The 22856-nt window shown below is 39.3% G+C and overlaps 1 protein-coding gene across 3 annotated transcripts in view; it reads left to right on the top strand.

Moving 5' to 3' along the window:
• Positions 1-17094, top strand: part of LOC130041987 (signal recognition particle subunit SRP54) — a 79221-nt gene extending 62127 nt beyond the window's left edge. For 2 of the 3 annotated variants that reach the window (XM_056134311.1, XM_056134310.1), the window contains 4 exons: positions 2120-2293; positions 12559-12625; positions 14054-14151; positions 16390-17094. In XM_056134311.1, the coding sequence (XP_055990286.1) occupies positions 2120-2293; positions 12559-12625; positions 14054-14151; positions 16390-16596 (546 nt within the window). In that variant the 3' untranslated portion in view covers positions 16597-17094. The remainder of the gene's footprint in view (positions 1-2119; positions 2294-12558; positions 12626-14053; positions 14152-16389) is intronic. The other variant, XM_056134312.1, reaches the window with a different exon arrangement.
• The last annotated feature ends 5762 nt before the right edge of the window (positions 17095-22856 follow it).

Below are 22856 nucleotides of genomic sequence, written 5' to 3'. Positions count from 1 at the left end.
TCTCCCCATCCCACCCTGCCTCTGTGGCAGGGCATTCCCCTCTGTTCTCTCTCCTTTTGGGTGTTGTGGTTTGCAAAAGAGGCATTGAGTGGCAATCATGTTCAGTCTATAGTCTACTTTCAGCATGCTTCTCTCATCCTGGGAGGATCCTCCCAACACCTTTATTTGGTGCTCCCTTCTCTATCTGAGCTGCCTTTTCCCCTAGCATGTGTGGCTGGCCTCCAAGCCATGGAGCAAAATTCCTGGGAAGTCCAAAAGTTTTAACAGGATGATACAGCTGGAGTTAAATATTTAACCTGGTGGTGGCTTTGGGGTATTTGTGACTGCCAGGGATTCTGGAAGTATAGGGAGATGGCTATCTCGGCTCCATGAAAGCCTGGAGATTTCAGTCACAAAACCCGTATACCAGGGTTTTTCAGCAGATTAATTTCTTGGATGAGGCTCGTCTGAAGCTGCAGGTTGGAGCAGGGGGGTGATTGTGGAGGATGGGAGTTTTTCACTGCTGAGGCTCTGTTTGGACCAGTGCTAGACTGATCTGCCCCGCTTTGGGATGCCCTGGACAACTCAGCTTTCAGCCTTGCCTCTTGTAATTTATTTTTTAACCTTTTGGAAAAAGTATAGTTAAGCATCAGAGATATAGCTACATTTCTATTTGTTGCTTAAGACCCAGTCAGAATATTTTGATTATTATTTTGCTTTGGGACCACACTTGGCTGTGTGCACGGCTTACTCCTGGGTCTGTGTTTAGGGATCACTGGCAGTCTTGGGGTCCCATGAGGCGCTGGAGATTGTACCTGGGTCAGTATGCAAGGCAAGTGCCCTGCCTGTTGTACTATCTCTTTGGCCCTATTTTGATTTATTAAGGTTTCTGGAGCCCTGTACTATCTCTCTGGCTTTATTTTGAGATATTAAGGTGTTTGAAGCCCCAGTAATGTGTCTCAATAATAGATTACCTGCTTCGTAGTCATGAAACTGTAAGGTCAATCCCTGGCATCACTCAACATGCTGAGTGTGGTTCTGCCATCTGTGATCCTTGATGTGATATCCAGCATACCACAATCAAGGTGGAAGCCTCATCAAGCACCAGAACCCTGATGAGCATTACAACCAAGCGTGTGACCTCTAGACACTGCAACAACAACAACAAGAAGGAAGGGAAATGAACAATAATTTTGTAAAACTTATGTTGCCGAAAAAAGACATAGAGGTTCAGCCAGTGAAAGATCTTCACCTTTGCTTGTGTCTTAGGAAAGGGAAGCATTTAGCCAATGCTTGATTACTATAGAGGAAGCAATAAGAAGATACTTTTCTAATTTGGGGTAGTGAGGTGTATTGGAGATAGGCGGAGAAAGAGGCATGATGAAGTGACTGACAGGTTTAAGCTTTATTTATTGCCAGCTGTTGCTTTTACAATAGATTCATTCGGAAACTACAGTGAGGACTAGAGTCTTATTTCACTAAACTCCTCTAACTTTTCCCTGGCCTATAAAGGGATCTAAAAAGCTGAGTCATTGTTCAGAAGGAAACAGTACACCAGGCAACTGTAACCTAGATTGGATAGAAGTACTTGGTGACTTCAGTGGATCATTTGATGGGCACAATAAATGGGCTTATCGTCCCTTACTAAACTCTGCTTTTTATGCTCTCAGGACAGGCTCAGGGAGTAGTGGCTTTTGTTTTGTTTTTCAAGTTTCAGCATAGTCATGCTATCATGGTTTTCATTATCTTAGTTCATTATACAGCAGCTAAAGTTGCTGAAAGTGATGTTAGACAACAGCACATTGTTCTTTGGGTTCGAAAGACCTGGATTAAAAAATTCTGGCTGGAGGGGACTGGAGAGATAATACAGTGGGTAAGAAGCTTGCCTTGCAGATGGCCGACCTGAGTTTGATGCCTGTCATCCCTTATGGCACCCTGAGCATCCTATATTGTACCCTGAGAGAGACAATAATTGATTCCTTATGCTGCAGGGGGGAAAAAAGCCATTACATTATGTTTTTTAACCTTGGTAGTAAGTATGCAGATATATGCTTTATTAATTAAACTATATATAGTTGCTATATAAATATACAAGAAAAACTCACTGGAAAATCACTTAATTTTTTTTTTATTACATCAGATGAGTAATGAAAGAGGCTTTGAAAATGTAGAACTGGGAGTCATAGGAAAAAAGAAGAAAGTCCCAAGAAGAGTTATCCACTTTGTTAGTGGTGAAACAATGGAAGAATATAGTACAGATGAAGATGAAGTTGATAGCCTAGAGAAGAAAGATGTTTTGCCTACTGTTGATCCGGTAAGTTTGATACTAATTGTCTTTTTGTCATTAGGTCTGTTTTGGCTGATTTATTGTTTTTCCTTAAACATTAATTGAAAGGAACTTTTTGAGGTATAAATCATCTGTATTGAGTAAGAAAACTCAATAAGGTCCAGCACTCAACTTGTATCCCACTGACCTTCATTTGGATCTCAGGTACTGCATATATTCCCATGAGCACCACTAGAAGTGATCCCAAGGTGCAGAGCCAATAGCCCCTGAACATTACTGGGTGTAACCCCAGAACAACAACAAAAGTATTAGTAAATTAGTAAATTAGTACTTGAATTTCTAGTTACTTTGAATTAATAGGACTGTCATGATAATTTCCACTCCAAACTAAAGACTTAATTTTTTTCCATTTTATCAGATTTTTATCAGAAAATAGGAGGAAGAATTCTTAACTTTATAAGACTTACCAGCTAAAGTTGATAACTTGAACATTGGAGGTGGGAGAGATAGTATGGGACTTGCCTTGCATACAGCTGATCTGGATTCAGTCCCCGGCACCACATGCGGTCCCCCAAGTCCTGCCAGGAGTAAACCTTGAGTACCACCGGATGTGACCCCCAAACCAAAATTAATAGTAATATGTAAATTATGGGGCTGGAGCGATAGCACAGCGGGAAGGGCGTTTGCCTTGCACGCAGCCAACATGGCCAACCCGATTCCTCCGCCCCTCTCGGAGAGCCTGGCAAGCTACCGAGAGTATCTTGCCTGCACGGCAGAGCCTGGCAAGCTACCCGTGATGTTACTGGGCCCGCTCGAGCAAATCGATGAACAACGGGAGGACCGTGACCGATGTAAATTATACAAATTAGAACTATAAAGCTATCACAATAGCTGTACATTTCTTCAGAAAGGAGTTTCAACACTTGCTTTGTATGTGTGAGACTCTTGGTTCAGTTTTCATCATTACTTTAAAAAAGAAAAAGAAAAGGAGTATTTCCCTTCTGAGTTACCATCTTGAGAGTTCAGTTAATCAAGTTAATCAAGTTCAGTTAACTTAAAACTTAAATCACTTAACTTCCCGTTAGTCGTCGATTTGCTCGAGCGGGCGCCAGTAACGTCTCCATTCAGTTAATCAAGTATTTACTTTCTAACAGGTTCTGTTTCAGCTGCTGGTCCTACAGCAATAGGCATTACACATTCTGCCATTATATGTTAGTGGGAAAACAGGCAATTGAAAGAATATATATTTAATTAATTTATTTTATGTTTTATTTATTATATAGTGATTGTGATTTATTATATTCAATATTCCAACACCAATTCCACCACCATTAATTACACCTTTCCACAACGATTATTTCCTATATTCCCAACTACCACCCAATACTGCCCCAATAGCAGGCCTGAAATGATTTATTTTGTATTGTTTGTTATGATTAATTTGCTAAAAATAATCAAAAAATAGTTCCTTAAAAAAAGTGCAAAGATTGTTGTATCTCACCCTGGAGCCATTAAGTGGACAGTTCCTATTCTGCCTCACTGATATACTGGGAGTAGCACACCACATTGAATGGGATGTAAAGTAGAAAATAACCGATCTTGATTAAGAAAATATTAACACACAAGCAGCTGCAAAAGTGGCCACACATTCTAGGAATTCTTAAATTTTGATGGGGCGATATAGCTGTGGTTAAATTTTAAACTAGATGGTAACTTTGGAGTCTGGAAGCATCTCTGCAGCTCACTGATATCTTTCAAGATTTATTTATGAGTCTCTGGGTAATGGTCAGTTACTGAGCTTATTTGGCGCCAGAGGCAGTTCATGGGTGTGACTACCAGGCTCCCAGAAGAACAGGGTGATGGGGGAAAGTCACCCATCCCCAACTCCTTAAGAACATGGACATTTTGGTCACAAAATCCTCATATCTGAGTTTTTCAACAGATTCGTTCATGGATGAGGCTCGCCCAAGCCTGTGTAGTCTGACTGTGTGCTTGGTAGCGATTGAGTCCTGGAGTTTTTTGGCTGCCAGGGCTCTGCTTGAGTGGGTGACTCTGCTTGAGCAACCCTCCGGTGTGCTCTGGATCTGAAATTCAGCCTGGCGTGGGGTCCGCAGGCATTTCTGACAAATACATGTTTTAATTACCACACTATGAAAACTGGTATGAATAAAATCCTCTAGTCTGCTGCTAAAGAAAAGCAGCAGACTAGAAGATTATTACTTTATATTTTATTTTTAAAAATTTCATACTAGTTTTAAAATTCATATTTGGGGACCAGAGGTACAGCAGGTAAGGTACTTGTCTTGCAAACAGCTTACCTGAGTTCAATCCCGTTACCTCATATGGCCCTTCTCAGCCCTCCAGAAGTATTTCTGAGTGCAGAGCCAGGAGTAAGCCCTGAGAACAGCTGGGTGTGACCCATGTGGCCCCCAAATTTTTAAAAAAGTCATTTTATTCTAAATAAATTTTGCTCATTGAATTAAAATAAGATCTAGATTCTCTACTATAGAAAAACTTCTTTCTATAATAAGAAGATACTGTATATGTTCTATGTATATGTTGTAGTAAGAAGATATTGTATGTTCTTGTAAGCAAGTCCAGATTCATGCAGAATATTGTTGAGGTGTTATATAATGGAAGAATTGTTAGAATAAATGTCTTTAAGTTATTTTGAAGGGGTTAGTTTTTATTGATATAAATTTGTTTATGTAGATAGAATTATACAAGTCCATCTAAATTTTGCTTTCAGTAGAACTAACCATAAAGGCATTGTTTAGAGAAAAAGTATGTCCTTTCTACTCTCCCAGAGATTTTTTTTAACATGCACTCTATCACTGCCCCAAATTCCCAGGCCAGATTTATTCTGTTTTATTCTACAGGTTTTATTGAGATGTAGTTAATACAACTTACAATTCAACAATTTACAGTTTACAGTCAAGGTTTTTAATATATTCACCGATAGATGGAAACATCACCCCAGTCAGTTGTAGTCCGTTTGCGTTATATGTCAAAAAGAACAACCCCTGTACTCTTCAGTTAACTCTGGATTGGGTAAATAACTTAGCAGTAGTGCACTTGCCTTGCATGTCTGAGGTTCTGGGTTCAGTCTCCCACTCCCCACCCCCCACATAATCACAAGGTTATAATAGTTATTATTCCTTCATTCCACCAGCCACCATCAACCAGTGATGTACGTTCTATATGCTCATTTCCCTATTTTGGACATTTCACATGAATGAACTCCTGTAACATCTTTTGTGACTGGCTTCTTCCACTTAGCATAATATTTTGAAAGCTCATCATGAGTCAGAACTTCATTCCTTTTTAAATATATCTCATATGTAAGTTAATAGAAATTTGGTTGATCCAGCATTATGCTGCTATGAACATTTCTGTATATATTTCTGTTGGATATGTTGATTTCTCTTGAATGTATATCTGTAAGTGAAATTGTTGGGGTTATGTAACTAAACACAAAAACTCTGTAGTTAATCATCAGAGAGTTTATTGATTTGGAAAGCACCCCTAGGCATGAACTTTTCCAGCTCTGTTGCAAATGAAGTTTAATCTGAAAAGTTTCACAGTGTCCTGTTTCCTGGTTTGCTTTTCTTCTTATTGTAGCCTCTTAGCCAGAACTCTGAAGGTCGGTGAGGGATCTTGTGCACTTCTGTCTGAGTGATAACTTTTTTGAGGAGCTGAGTACTTGGTGAAGGTGGCACTAGCATTTAATCTTGGCTTGCCTCTTCTGACATGGAACTACTGCCTTGTGAATGGACAAATCTTATCAGTACTAATATTCTCAATGGCACTATGCCTAAGTAAAGCCTGCATTTCATGAGTGTGTTCTGACTATACTATAAGGAACTTAGTCTCAGAAATAGGTTCTTGTAGGCTGATTGAGAAATAGAAACCTCTTTTCTTCCCTGAAAGAAAATCCTCTGAGGAGAAGCTGGGGGAGGTTGTGTGTGCTTGAGTGTAGGGTTGAGTTTCTGCTGCAGTTTACTGGGAAGGCCACTGAGTGGTCTTGGTTCAGTGACTGGGAACTCTCACTTTTTTGTTTTTATGTATGTATCAAATTCTTGTATGTATTTTTGAATGGGTGTTTTTTTTATTTGTTATATGATCTTAGGACTATTTCTAGAGATGTTAAAGATTTTAATAATTCCCATGGGTTTCACTTGGGAGGGGGGTCCCCCATATCTCTTCACACTGGTTTTGCTTGAATTCCATATACACCTTTGAAATCTAATTATCTTGCTTATAGTATACCCTTGAAATATCTAATTATGTTGTTTATAGTATATAGAGTATTTCCATTAAAATTTATTTAAATGTTTTGGTGATTCTCTATCCACCAGACCAAATGCAGGGACCCATGCAGTGCTGCTTGGTCCCTGCAGTGCTGGGGATTACCCCATCTACCCTAAAGGTGCTTGGTTTTGATCAGGGGTCACTGCATATAAGGCAACACCTTAATCTCAGTACTAGCACTTCAGCTCTGAATTTACTTGAATTCATAAGTCCAGAATAACAGTCCTTGGAAGATAAGAAACATTTACATTTCTTTCATAAGAAGTCAGACACTCAGGGCCAGAATGATAGTCAGATGGGCTGGAGCACATGCTTTACACGGAAGCATCAATCCTCAACTATGCGTGGTCCCCAAGTACCATCAGGAGTGACCCCAAGCAACAAGCTGTGAGTAGCTCCTCAGCACTGCCAGGTGTCCTCCCTCATCAGAAAAGCCAGAAGCTTGATTTTTTCTGGCTTGATCCTGCTCTAGTTATCTGACTGTGACAGAACTTAACTCCCATTGTACTTAAGGGTCAGTGATTAAAACAAAAACATAGCAAAAACATTTTGCCCCATGTAGAGAGTTTTTTTCTTCTTTTCTGGTTTATATTTTTTTAAATTTAGTTTTAAATTGGATAACTGTGAATTGCAAAGTTATACAGTTATTCATAGTTCAGTTTCAGGCATACAAAGTTACAACACCAATCCCTTTACCAGTGTATACTTCCCTCCCCGATGTCCCCAGTGTCCCTCTGGATACCAGTTACACCTCTTTCAGCATTCCTTTCTCCACAGTGCCCACTTTCATCCATCAATGAGGTATTCTTCCCTGACCCATTACTCCTCCTACTCCCCACCAACCAATGGCAAGCTTCCTACTGGAAAACAGTTCTTATGCCCTTTGTTTCTGTTGCCCTTGGGCATTTGTTACTTTTTTCTATGTTTCTTTTTGTTTGTTTTGGGGTCACATCAGTGATGCTCAGGACTTACTCCTGACTGAGCTCAGGGTTCACTCCAGGTGGACTTGAGGGACCATATGGGTTTCCAGGATCAAACCCAGGTCAGTCGTATGCAAGGCAAACCCCCTGCCTGCTGTAGCATTGCTCTGGCCCCTTGTTTCTTAATATCTTGCATATGAGAGAGATTATTTTGTCTTTCCCTTTTTTCTAATCTCTCGGCATGATACTCTTCAGATCCATCCATATGCAGCAAAGAGTATAAATTTTATTTTTTCTTATGGCCAAATAGTATTCTACTGTGTATATGTACCAAATATCTTATAGTTTCTTAACCTCCAAGCCAGTGTTGTACTGGGATGCTGTAATACCCCATCCACCACCACCGCCCGACCCCCCCCCCCCCCCCCCGGATGGATATTAAGAGCTTTCTAAGGTTCAGCACCTTAGAAATCTCTTCCCCATCACAGCTGTTTGGTTTCTCAGTGATGGGGTTTCTTTTTTTAGCGAAAGTCTTGCTCCAATTCATCTGCATGCTCATGTCTTTTTTTCTTGCTGTAGTTTTGACAGGGTGTCATGTCAGTTCAGTTTGCATTTAGATTAATACAAAGATTTTGTTGTTGTTTTGGGGCAACACCCTGTGGTGCTCAGAGTTTATTCTGGGTTCTGCACTCAGGAATCACTCTTGGTGGGGCTTCATATGTGATGCCTGGGATTGAATCCAGGTGAACTGCTTGCAAAGCAAGCACTCTACCTGCTGTACTATTTTTCCAGCCCCAAAAATCAATACAAGTTTTGATGTATATTCTGCTATGATTGTGGCAGGAAGAAACAAGGTTTTCCCTGTTCAGCCATCTTAGTCTCATCTTTCTCTTTTATCCTTTTTTTTTTTTAATATTATGTTTTGGCTTACACCAGCAATGCTCGGGGGTTACTCCTGGCTCAGCACTCAGGAATCACTCCCGGAGGGTGCTTGGGGGTCCACATGGGATGCTGGGGATCAAACCTGAGTCTGGGGGATTGAACCTGGGTCTACCACGTGCAAAGCAAATGCCCTACCTGCTGTACTATCGCTCTGGTCCCCTCTCTTGTTTTTTTCTTAATTTGGCAAATGAAGCATTAGTTCTTAAGAAATCTTACTTTTAGTTTTGGGTTACTTTCAGCAGTGTTCAAGGCTTACTCTTAGTTCTGCACTCAAGGATCATTTCTGGCAGTCTAGGGGGACCATATGTTGTATGGGGGATTGAACCAAGTCAGCTGTATGCAAGGCAGGCACCCTCCTGCTGTACTACTGCTCTGTTCCCAAAAATTCTAACTTTGTTCTTGTACAACAAATGTCTTTCAAAAAATGGTGATAACATTTAACATGAAAGTTACTGCTAAACAGTTTTTTTGTTAGTTTTTGTTTGTCTGTTTTTGTTTTGTTTTGGCGCTATATCCTGCAGTGGTCTGGGGTTACTCCTGGCTCTGCACTCAGGAATTACTGTTGGTGGTTCTCTGGAGACCATATGAGATGCTAAAGAGCTTTCCGGATGATTTTTCACTTTATAATTACACATTTAGAAATGTAGCATTCGGGAAATATGCTTAATTTCTTGCAATATAATAAGTGGAGAAAAATGACTAGATATAGTGTATCAGTGCTGGAAAAAAAATAGATGCTTCGGGGCTGGAGCGACAGCACAGCGGGTGGGGCGTTTGCCTTACACAAGGCTGACCCGGGTTCAATTCCCAGCATCCCATATGGTCCCCCAAGCACCGCCAGGAGTGATTCCTGAGTACAGAGCCAGGAGTAACCCCTGTGCATCTCCGGGTGTGACCCGAAAAAAAAATAGATTCTTAAAGATTGAGAAAATATGCTAATTAGTTAAGATAATTGAGTAATTAAAAAATTGGTGACTTAAATTTTCTATACTTTGCTCCATTTTCTAGGTCTTATAAAAATATTTTTTTAAAATAAGAGATAATAGTTCTTAAGAGTTTTCTTTTAAGGAAGAAATAGATTTAGGAGGAGGTAGATACACAAAGTATTTGGTGAAAAATTAAAAAAGTATTTGGAAAAAACTTAAGTTAGCACCATAAGTTGGAAGTCTTTAGAGCTTTTCCATCTTGAAGGACCAAGATCTTGTCCCACTTTTTTTCCTGGATGAGGATGGTAGTGATCCTGGTATTAGGCAACATTGCAGTCTAGGCTCTTGAGCTACTTGACTTTTTGATTCCATAAGGTTTGTCTAAACAGATGACTGAATTCATTCTGTATGATCATGTGTGATAGGGCAGATATTATGTAGTTCCTTAACTCTGAAGCTGAATTCACTCTTTGTTAGTCACAGCATTATTTTATCTTAGAAACAAGCCCAGGAGAATTGGTCCACTGAGAAAATCAATGCTTTTCTTTTTTTTACAAGCATGCTTAGTTCTCTCTTTATTTCTTTCTTTCATTCTTTCTTTCTTTTTTTCTTAGAACAGATTTTATTTGGAGGTTTTTGAAGGTGAGGGAGGGAGACAGAGAGAGAGAGAGAGGAAGGGAGGGAAGGAGGGAGTGGGGGGAGAGAGAGAGAGAGAGAGAGCGCATAAAATGCACTCTGGAGAATGTGGACTTCTCCAAGGGTGGAGAGAGCACCCCTACACACACCCCAGCATTAGTTTGGACAGTACACATCTGAAGAGGGGAGATGTGGGCAATACATGTGCTTGACCACATGGGCACAAGCAGCATATGGGCTTGGGCAGCATATGTGCTGCTCAGTTCTTTTCTAGGTGGTTTCTCGGTCCTGTCATTTATCATGTAATAGAACCTGATTACAGTTCCTGTATTTGGCACTCTCCTGTTTGCTGTAAAAATTATAAGATAAACACTATGCTTAGTTTTTCTTAAACAGAACCTCTGAAATAGTCCTCATTTCAACATAAAGTGATGCTTCCTGCCTTAAATTTAGAAGCCACAACAAATAAGATTTAGTGACTCAGAAACATACAGTATTTTATTAATTGAATGTATTAATTGTTTGCTTGATTATTCATTTTGCCTAGTTTTTGTAGGAAGACTGTTTGTAAAATTGACGTGAATGAGTCACTCAAGATGAAAACACTGAGGTTAAAAAAAAAATTATTCCTAGCCAACTGAGTGTATGCTTTTCATGTGGAAGGCCTAGAAGATCTCTAGCAACACATGATCCCCTGAGTATCACTGGAAGTGATCTCTACTACACCCAAACACAGAGCCAAGTAGACCCTGAGCAACATGTATGCGCTCCAAATCAAACAAACAAAATTATCCCTCTGTGTGGCTGTGGTTACCTCTGAGTGGTAGAGCACAGATTGTATATGATGGCCTGGATTTGTTCCTCAATACCACTATTTAAAAAAAAAAATCCTTTTAACCAAGAGGAAAATGAAATAATCCTATAATTATTACTCTTATCAGCTTTATATATCAGAAAAAGTAGGCACTACATTTCCCCAACTCAACATTGTGAGTGTGTATAGTTTACATTTGCTTGCTTTATTGATGCTTTTATAGTCATTGATATATATTATTTTTGCTTTTTGGGTCATACCGGCAATGCTCGGGGGTTACTCCTGACTGCACACAAGAATTACTCCCTGCAGTGCTCTGGGGACTATATGGGATACTGGAGATGGAACCCAGGTTGCCACAAGCTAGGCAAATTCCTTCCCCCCTGTACTGTTGCTCCAGCTCCAGCTCCTAGCTAAAAAGATTACGAACAAGTACACCCTTTCCCCATTTCTCAGAACCAGGATTGAAACAATTATTAATGTACCTCACTGATTTCATGCTCTATTTTGCATCATGACAAATGGAAAGTGACACATGAAGCATGCTCACTTTGTTAATTTTATTCATAGAAGCAAGCTGTTGTCTGTATGGCAAGTTCTGGAGTTATAACACCAATAATGGCCTCGGAGCTGAGCAGTATTAGATCTCTTTCCATCCACTGCATGTTCTTTCTGGTGTGTTTATGAATAATGAAGACAAAAAAGGGGGGCAAGGATGTGACTCAAATGGTAGAGTATTCACCTACGTATGCAATGCCTTGAGTTTGATCACTGGCATTGCATGACCTCCCCAAGCACTGATCATCATAGCCCCTGTTAAAAAACAAGGGGCTAGAGGGATAATACAGATGGTAAAGCACATGCCTTTCTTGCACCTGACCCAGGTTTGATCCTTGTCATCTCATATGGTCCCCGAGCACCACCAGGAGTAATTCCTGAGTGCAGAGCCAGAAGTGACCCCTCAGCATTGCTGGAAGTGACCCAAAAACTTAAAAACAAAGTAAAAAGGAGAGAAGAAAACGAGGACTCAGAGTTATCATCTCATAATTAACCTAGAGTCTAAATTACCAGTTCTTCTGCATTGTGGCTTCTGCATTGAATGAATGTAGAATTCTGTCTATAAAACTTTTAAAATATTATTTTGGGCAGGGATGTAGTTCAGCTATGATGGTAGGCCTCTGTTTGTGAGGCTCCAGATTTTGTCCTTGTCCAGATTTTGTCCTTAGTCCTTGTCCTTAGTCTGGGGAGAATTTTTTTTAATTAAATAAAGTGTGAGTGTGTGTGTATGTATATATATATACACACACATGTATACACTGTATGCGTGTATATCTATACACACATACACACACACACACATATATGTATATGTATATGTATATGTATATATATATATACACATATTCTGGGGGACCAAACCTGGTGGTTCTTAGGAGCTTCTCCCAGTTCTGTACTCTGGAGATTGCTACTGACTCTGCTTGTGGGGGGCAGGGGGGGATGAGAGGAACCTTCTGGTGCCAGAAATTGAACCGGGGTCATCTGTATATAAGGCAAGTGCCTTAATTCCTGATTATCTCTCTAGCTTCCCCTTCATTTTTTGTTTTTGGTTTGGATTATAGTCTATCTTTAGTGTTGTTTTAAAGAATGTTTTACATCTCACCACCTATTTGACTACTTATTCTGAACAATATGTGACTGGGTTTAGTTTAGTATGAATCCTGCTAACCTGACTTCTTTTTGCAGACAAAACTTACCTGGGGCCCCTACTTATGGTTTTACATGCTTCGGGCTGCCACCTCAACCCTCTCAGGTATTGCTTTTCCCTTTGAATATTTATAGCTGCTATAATATGCTTCAGGATCAGAAACTTTGTCTAATGTGGGTGTTTCCAACATGAAGAAATTAATCACTCTGTTCTCAATCTCTAGCTACCATTCTCTAATATTCTTCAGGTTGTTGTGTCCCCCCCACCCCTGCCCCCCTACCCAGGAATGAAAAATGTTAGATAGTATTTTCCTGTTCTTGAACCTTCTCTGTTAGTGTACATTTTTCCATTTTTCTGTTTAATTCTCTATTTTCTCATCCTGTCTAGTTACTTTGAAGCCTGTAGTTACAATTTATACATATTTTAGTTTTATTAATGTTTCACTTAAATTTAGACATCATGTTATACTTGAAGGAAGTTAATTATCTTGACTTGATTGCACTAACTTTAGTTTTTGAATCATAAAGATTTCCTCTCTTCCAGTATTAACTGCCTTACAGCTCCTGTCTGTCACTTTCTGCTTTCTATTCAAGCTTTTTAAAATAAAAATTACACACAGATATTTATCAAGTACTCACTATGCCAGATTGTCTGAGTGATAGTACAGAATTTGGGGGCTGGAGTGATAGTATAGCAGGTACGGCATTTGCCTTGCCCATGGCATACCTGAGTTTGTTTGCCAGCACCCCATATAGCCTCCTGAACCAGGAGTAATTCCTGAACGCAGAGTAAATAAAGTAAGTAAAGGCCCTCCCGTTGATCATCGATTTGCTCGAGCGGGCCCAGTAACATCTCCATTGGAGACTTTGTTGTTACTGTGTTTGGCATATCGAATACGTCAAGGGTAGCTTGCCAGGCTCTGCCGTGCGGGCGAGATACTCTCGGTAGCTTGCCGGGCTCTCCGAGAGGGACAGAGGAATCGAACTCGGGTCGGCCATGTTGGCTGCGTGCAAGGCAAACGCCCTACCGCTGTGCTATCGAGTAAGGAGTTAAATATTGCTGGGGTGGTCCAAAAAAGAAAAAAAAATCACAAGTTTTATTTTTAGACTTGGATTTGCTTTGGCAGGTACTAAGTGAGTACTGTAGTATGCTCTCTGCTGGATCTCCTTTCCAGCATAAGGATATCCCAACCTTCCAAGAATGCTAAAAGTGTGCATGTTTCTTGGAGAAACACACATGTCACAGAACATTATTATACATGATAATTATTATTACAAGAGGTAATAACAGTGTTGTTGGGAATCCAGAAAGGGAATCATTAGTACTTCTGGGGAAACTGAATACAAATGAGTAATACAAATGAGAAATACTGAGAATATATTCATGATCTCCCTGAAGGCACAGAATAGAGTATTTATATCCCAACAGTACCTTGTAGGAGAATAGAGTATTTATATCCCAACAGTACCTTGTAGGAATTGTTTAAGCTTTGATTTTAGAATTGTGTGAGTTATTTAACTTTTGTGTCTCTAGTGTGTGACTTTCTTGGAGAGAAGATTGCATCTGTTTTGGGCATCAGCACCCCAAAATACCAGTATGCCATTGATGAGTATTACCGGATGAAGAAGGAGGTGTGTCTCCTTTTTACATTTTTTTGATTCATTTGGTTATTCTGGACTTGATGGGTGGCATACTGATCACATGTATCCTCTAATTACCATAGCTCAGAAAGGCATGGTATTGTAGAGTCATTCATTCATCAAACTAGCATATATTTCAGAAATTTTTAATTTTAATACTTCCCTATAATCTGTGTATGAAACGAAACTAGATTTCATTGTGTTTAGCTGTGTGATTTGTCGTATGAACATTATATTTAATCTTCACATACCTCTCTGAATTATTATTCAAATTTTAAGATAAATAAAAACTAATCTCAGTACTTAAGAGATATATACTAGATGAATAAGAGAATGACTGCATAGAGAATTATAAGGTTGGGGATATGACAGTGGCAGAGTAAATGCTGTGCATGTCTGAGGCCCTGGGTTCAATCCCTTAGTACTAAGAATTTATAAGACATATAATGTAACACTTGCCTTCAGTTGTACAAAGGTCCTAATGTCGAGTGACATCAATTTTTCTTTTGTTTGCTGTGGAGTTTTTTTGTTTGTTTGGGGACCGCACCTTGGCAATTCTCAGGGGTTACTCCTGGCTTTGCACATGGGAATTACTCCTGTCAGTGTTCATGGGACCATATGGGATGCTGAGGATAAAACCGGGTCAGCCATGTGTAAGACAAATGCCCTACCTGCTATACTATCACTCCAGTCCCTCATTTTTGCTTTAATGAGAAAACTTTAGCATTGAAGAACATGATCTCAAGAACCAAAGGACCTGAATTCAGATTGTGGTTCCACATATTCTACCTTTGTAACCTTAGGCCCAGACACTTGAATTCATATACTTCAGTTTCTTCTTACTAATAAGGAATGCTATATTCAATACTGCTCTAAGCAATGGTCCTACTATATGTTAAGTATGTAAAATTCTTACATCAGTGGGACTAGAACAGTGGTACAGTGAATAAGGTTCTTGCCTTGTTTGTGGTCAATCAGGGTTCAATCTCCTGCATCCCATATGGTCTCCCAAGTACTGCAGTTAGTAATTTCTGAGTGTGGAGCCAGGAGTAATCCCTTACATTGCCTGGTGTGGCCCCAAAACAAAACAAAAAGCAAACAAAAGAATTCTTGACATCAGCTCATTAGCAAGTCTGAAATAACTATTAGACTTTTGTATTCTCCTTTGAGCAAATGAGGTGGGCAATTGAAATTGGAATGAAAGGGGCTGGAGAGATAGCACAGTGGGTAGGGCGTTTGCCTTGCACGCGGCCGACCCGGGTTTGATTCCCAGCATCCCATATGGTCCCCTGAGCACCACCAGGAGAAACTCCTGAGTGCAGAGCCAGGAGTAACACCTGTGCATTGCCGGGTGTGACCCAAAAAGCAAAAAAAAAAAAAAAAAAAAAAAATGGAATGAAAATAATGTTGAACTCTGAGGGAAACAGCAAGAATGTATACCCTGTTGTCACTGTTGTCTAGTACAGTGGAGAGTGACTGGAGATGAATCTTGAAAGGTCAGTTGTCTTTATATTTATTCTATGGTTTCAAAAATGTTTTAAGAACAAATGTACTACTCACCTTGTTTAGAACCTCCTTTGCTTTGTGTGAATGATTATAATAGCTTCCTAAATCATCTCTCCCTCATTCACTTTCAAGCAAGCTCTACGCACATCTCCCTGACAGGTTTCTCATTGGACTAACTCTCATCCAGGTTCAATACAATGCCACCTCCTCTGTACATGCAGTAGTTCTGGTACTAGAGATTATTCCTTCTGAATATCTAGAGTGCTTATTCATTTTTATTTCAATGTTTTTTTCATGTCCTAACTTCCTTCCTAAATTTACAGAGGGCTGGGACTGCCTTATTCGTATACTAAGTGCTTATAAAAACTAAAATCATGTTCATCATTAAGTGACTGGAACACCCTTGAAGTGATATACAGTATAAGATTAATTTTTCATTCAGGTTAAGTATAATCTAAAAAGATTTAGCACCTGTTGATTAAGCTTTAGCAGTGCTTTACCATGCTATTGTAAGATTACCTTTCTTTCCTTAAAATGGCATATAGTATTTTTCAAATACCACTTGGTAACAGGAGAAAGGTATGTTTCAGCTTAATCAGACCAAACTGAATTGAATGCAAGACTGTTTTAATTTTTCTTTTAAAAGGGTACAAAGTGGGGGATTAATTACTATTCCTTTTAGTCGTTTATATTTCAACTATCTTTGGTATTTCCTCTCTTAAGGAAGAAGAGGAAGAAGAAGAAAACAGGATGTCCGAAGAAGCAGAAAGACAATTTCAGCAGAATAAACTACAGGCTGATACCATTGTTCAGACAGATCAGCCAGAAACTGTGGTATCCAGTTCATTTGTGAATCTTAACTTTGAGATGGAGGGAGACTGTGAAGTAATTATGGAAAGCAAGCAAAACCCAGTCTCTGTCCCACCATAAAATCAGATGACTATAAAACTTTAAACACTAAGGGATTGTTTATACCAGAAACTTTTTGCATTCTTTATTCATTGGGACTTAATTCCGTGGGACTTAATACAGTTATTTATATTTTAAATTATTAAGTTGTCTAGAAAGGGAAAAATTCTTATTCTTATCCACTAGCAAAAGCTAGATATAAAATTTGGATATTTGTACTATGTATGCTTTTTACTATGTCTCAAATTAGTGCTTTGGTTTTAAATTGATCTTTTAAAAGTTTAAGGACATTTTAGAACCCTAACTGCCAATTAAAACAAATTATCACGTATCTGTAATTTGTATTTGTAAAGAAAACAAAAACATATTGCTGTTTAAGGCTAGTTGAAACTGATGTTTCTTGTTGCAGATGTAATTTTTCCCTCTAGATTTTGTCATGTCTACATTTATATATCTCACCATTCACTTCATACTAAGGACAGTTTACTGTGTGTGCAATAAAAAAGAGCAAGGATATAAGCACTGTGAATTTTCTTTCTTTGAGAATAACTATTTACACAAGGTGATTGAGGTCATAATACCAAATATTTAGCTGTGTTTCTTACATTTTTCAATATAAAAGTAAAGTTAAAGGCCCTCCCGTTGATCGTCGATTTGCTCGAGCGGGCCCAGTAACGTCTCCATTGGAGACTTTTGTTGTTACTGTGTTTGGCATATCGAATACTCTCGGTAGCTTGCCGGGCTCTCCGAGAGGGGTGGAGGAATCGAACTCGGGTCGGCCATGTTGGCCGCTTGTAAGGCGAACACCCTACCCGCTGTGCTATCGCTCCAGCGACAGTAAAGTTATTCAAATTATTCAATAAAGTTATTCAAATTAAATAACTAGGTTTGAACATATTTCAAAAAACAAGGTATGGATTTAGTAGTGTAATTGTATTCAAGTGTTGATAATCTAATGAGTACTCACATGGCATCCTAGATATGTCCTCATTCAATGCTGAATGTCTACCATAGGCTGAATAGTTCAGTGAATGAGCTTAGGGGAGAGGTGATGATAGCCTTCCAGAGCTCATTAATAAACACTGTAAAAAAGTATAATATTAGCATAAGGAAGTCACATGTCATTTAAAGTAGCAATTTTAAACAGGTTTCTTGACCCAGTATGTCTACTAACGAAAACTGTAAAAGTAATTTTGAAAATACTTCTAAATATGTATTCATACTCTAAATCTTACAGGGTATATGTATGAATTTGATTTATAATTTAGTGTGGGTAAGGAAGAATGTGTAGAATATTTCAGAAATGCAGATCTTAAAAATCTTATTCTCAGGGGCCACAGAAATAGTGCACAGGTACGGTGCACATGGCTGACCCAATTGATCCCTAGCACCACATATTGTTACCCGAGCATCACCAGGAGTGACGCCTGAGTAAAGCTGTGTTTGAATCCAAATCCTGATTCCCCCCACTCAAAAGAAAAATAGCCTTCTAAATAGCATTAAGCTTTTAGTCCTGAATATAACTATATATAAATATATTTGAGGCAAAGATTCTGCTCTACAACTTCCAAAAACCTCACAACATAAGTACAGTTGGCTTATTATGGAAAACTGTTATTAGTGAACATGAATATAAAGCTTGTCTAAATTCTTCAACTGAAATTTGAAGAATTTAGGAATGAGAATTGATTATTAAGGATATTCAGTTACCTGGAATTCATGAGATAGATTATTGGTATGTGATGATAATCTTTGTTCAGTCCTGGGTATAAACTATAAAGTTTAGTGTTTAGGACCAGAGCAATAGTACAGTGGGTAGGGTGTATTCTTTGCATGCTGCCAATCCAGGGTTAATTCCTGGGTGTCCCATATGGTCCTCCAAGCACTGTTAGAAGTGATTCCAGGGTGCAAAACCAGGAGTAACCCTTGCGCATCATCAGGGTTACAAAACAACAGTAAAAATCGTGTTAAAATTATTAATCTTCAAGTTTTTAAATGTCACCATAAATTACAATTTACATTAGCTCTAAAATATGCTAACCAGACATCTGTCTTGAATTTTGTTTGAGATAGTACCTTCAACTCAGATAGGAAATTGAAGTGAAGGCAAGCACATCTAAGGGTCCTCGGGACTGGTGATGTAGTTAAAGTGCCCTTCATGTGGGAGCACCTGGTTTTCATTCCTGACAGAGCACGTCCCCACTCCACCAAGTAAATAAAAATAAAGTATATTAATCTACTCTTTAGGGGTTCTAAAGTTTAAGATTTTACTAAGATACCCAGGGAGTGAGCTCACCAGCTTGAGCACAAGCTCTCTATGCAAGGCCGAGATTGAATCCCTGCTACCACATGGTCTCCTGAACGCTGCTGGGTATTACCCCAAAACAAAACAAAAAATAAAAGTTAATCTAGAAATGTTTCTAACTGCAGAAGATAATAACTTATGAAGGTTTTGCTTGGAATTTGACTTTTTCTCTTTGTCCAACAGTGGCCAGTTTGCTGTTTATGTATTCGTTGTGCCTTAAATTTTTATACTTCATGTAAATTATAAAACTCCCATGAATGCATTAAATCATTTTGTCTTTTTTAAGCCTCTTTCAGTTTTTCCCCCTGCCAAACCCTTTTTTCTGTCTCCACTTTCTCAAAGTTTATGTTATTCTACCTACCATCTTCTAATCTTCCGCCTCATAAAAACAAAGTATATTGAGGGGGGGCAAGGGAGGTAGACAAGCGGGCTGAACTCATGCTCTACATGCAGGAGCCCCAGGTTTGATTCCTGGCATCATGTGTTCCCCTAAACACATATGCTCTTGGGCTACTTCCCAAGAGTACAGCTGGATATAACCCCCAAACAAAAAAAATTAATATAAGACAGTTAATTTAAAGAATTGGAGCAAATGCTTTACATAAAATTTGTTTCAATCCCTGATGCCACCTAGTCCTTTGAACACTGTCATGAGTGACTCCTGGGCACCGAGCTGGTAATAGTCCCTGAGCACTATTAGGTATGTCTCCTCACAAATATCTCCCTCCCAACACACATCAAATGTTAGTACAGATATATTGTTCCAGGGAGACAGTATAGGAGATAAAGTGTTTTCCATGCTCACAATTGACCCTGGTTCAGTTCCTTGGAGCCACATGTAGTCCCCTGAACACTGCCAGGAGTGATGCCGCCCCCCCCCCCCCCCCCGAGCACCATTGGATGCTCAATTACCAGTACCACATACAACAGAAAGTATATTAAGAACCTGGAGCTGGAGCAATAGTGCAGCAGGTAGGGCGCTTGCCCTTGCATGCGGTTAACCCAGGTTTAATCTCCAGCATCCCATATGGTCTATCGAGAGTCACTAAGAATAATTCCTGAGCATAGAGATACCCCTGAGCATCACCAGGTATAGCCCTCAAGCCTTTACACAGAATTCTCAAAAAAATCCTTAGAATGGAGTTACTTTTGCAAAATGTAACCCTTGATACTAATCAATGACAAATATGTTCTACTAGTTGAAATACTAATTTGAAATAGTAACCTGAGGGGCCAGAGAAATAGTATTGAAGGAAAGGCATTTGCCCTCACACAGCTGACAATGGCACTCCTTATCCCCTGAGCTGCCAGGAGTGATACCTGAATGCAGGATCAGGAGGAAGCCCCGAGCACCTCCGGTATGGTCCCAAAACAAAAAAGTAAATAAAATATTAGGGGGGATATGATGTAGGCAGGTAGACAGGGAATGCCCTCTCCCGCAGCAATGACAAAAGCCAGCCCTGCAGAAAATAGGAAAACAGGAACTAAGGCTCTAGTGAATGGGAAAGTATAGAATCTGTGTGTGTGTGTGTGTGTGTGTGTGTGTGTGTGTGTGTGTGTGTGTGTGCATAAACTAAACTGAGGATCAGAAAAATTTAAAAACAGTATAATTTAAATTATGAAATAGTTATTTTAAATCTCTCTCTCTCTCTCTCTCTCTCTCTCTCTCTCTCTCAATCCTTTTAGGCATATGGTTTGCCATGCAGTGCAGGTACTGAAAGGTTATCATGTATATCACTTTACCTCCTTTCAGCATTCAGTTCTTAACCAAAGTGATCATCTCCAATTAACATTGTCATAGTGGTCTGTTCTCTGTCCTAACTACCATCCCTTTACCCCACCTAGCAAGCTTCCAGCTTCCAGCTTCCAACGGAAGGACCCTTCAGTCCTCCTGGCTCTTTGGATATAGTTTCATACTATTTCATACTATGTTTTTTTAAATATTGCACAAATGAATGCAATCAATCTATGTTCCTCTCCTACAGACTCACTTCACTCAGCATGATACTCTCCATTTCATGTATAAAAAGTACACTTCATGACTTCATTTTTCATGGTGGCTGCATAGTTTATTGTGTAGATGTACCACCATTTCTTTATCCAGTCATCTGTTCTCTGGCACTCAGTTTGTTTCCAGATTCTGGGTATTGTAAATAGTGCTGCAATGAACATGGGACATGTAGATCGATTTTCAGCATTGCGTTTGGGCCCCTAGGGTATATTCCCAGGAGTGGTATTACTAGGTCATATGGAAGCTCCATTTTTAGTATTAGGAAGAATGTCCATATTGTTTTCCAAAAAGGCCGAACCAGTCAGCATTCCCACCAACAATGAGTCAGAATCACTTTCTCCCTGCATCCACGCCAGCACTAGTTCTTGTTCTTTTTGATGTATGCTAGTCTCTTTGGAGTGAGATATCTCATTGTTTATGATTTGCATTTCCCTGATTGCAGAGCATTTTTCATATGCCTTTTGGTCATTTTAATTTCTTCTTTGAAGAAGTCTCTGCTCATTTCTTTTCCCTACTTTTCGATGGGACTGGATGTGTGTGTGTGTGTGTGTGTGTGTGTGTGTGTGTGTGTGTAAAGTTCTACTAGTACCTTATATATCTTTAATATCAACCCCTTATCAGATGGATGTTGAGTAATTTTTTCCCATTCCGTGGGCTGTCTTTATATTCTATTCACTATTTCCTTTAAGGTGCCACTGTTTTATGAAGGTTTATTGTTCCATATGAATTCCAGGTGTGTTTAATCTATTTCTTTGAAAAATGTCATTGGTATCCTTATAGGAACTGCATTGAATCTGTATGCTTTGGGGAATATTGCCATTTTGGTGATGGTAATCTTCCCAATCCATGAGCAGGGAATGTGTTTCCATTTTCTTATGTCCTCTTTTATTTCTTGAAGTAGTATTTTGTAGTTTTCTTTGCATAGATCCTTCACCTCTTTAGTTTACTTTGAGGTATTTGATTTTTTGAGGCTCAATTATAATGGGATTATTTAAATATCTTTCTTCTCTTTCATTATTTGTATATAGGACTTTTTATTATCTAGTTCTCGCACTTGGAGAACCTGGCAGGCTACCAAGAGTGTCCTGCCCACACGGCAGTCTAACAAGCTCCCCGTGGCCTATTCAATATGCCAAAACCCAGTAACAATGATGAGTCTCATTCCCCTGACCCTGAAAGAGCCTCCAATGTGGCACTTGCTAAAATCTCAGGGTAGGATGAATGGAGACGTTACTGGTGCCTGCTCGAGGAAATCAATGAACAACGAGATGACAGTGATACAGTGATACAGGAAAGCCATGATTATTTATGTTCTTTTTTTTTTTTTAAATTTATTGAATCACCGTGAGAAGTCACAGAGCCTTTCAGTTTAAGTCTCAGTCAGTCATACAATGATCAAACATCTTCACCAGTGCACATTTTCCACCAAGAATCCCAGTATACTCCCCTCCCACCCACTCCACACCTGTGTGGCAGATTTCCACTTTACTCTCTCTCTACATTGATCACATTCAGTATTATAACAAGACCCAACGTTATTATTTGGAATTTTCCCCAACATTCAGACCTGCCAAAAAGACATCATTAATTTTCTATTGCTGATTATCAAGAGCATATGCTGTCGTGTGGCCACAATAGTGGCTACGTGAATTTTGATTTTTGATATTTTAGTAATAAACCTAGAGGGATTACTGCCAAAGGCCCCTGGGTTCTGAGATTGGTTTGTATGCCGCTGGCATCATGGTCGTTCAGAAATAGGAGGAGGCATTTGAGGGTGGCACCCTGGAGCATTGTCAAAGCCATGAATTTTTGTGTACTGATTTTGTAACATGCCACTTTCCTATACAAATTTATTATTTCTAGATTTTTTGTAGAGCTTTTCAGATTCTATAAATATAATATCTTCATCTGAAGATGTGGGATAATATTGGGTTGTCCTTGCTCCTCCCACAGGGAGGTTTATTA

Source organism: Sorex fumeus, unplaced genomic scaffold, assembly GCF_029834395.1.
Source record: "Sorex fumeus unplaced genomic scaffold, SorFum_2.1 ptg000098l, whole genome shotgun sequence".
Lineage (NCBI taxonomy): Eukaryota > Metazoa > Chordata > Mammalia > Eulipotyphla > Soricidae > Sorex > Sorex fumeus.
The sequence above is the reverse complement of the archived record's forward strand: the minus strand, read 5'-3'. Positions and strand labels throughout refer to the sequence as shown.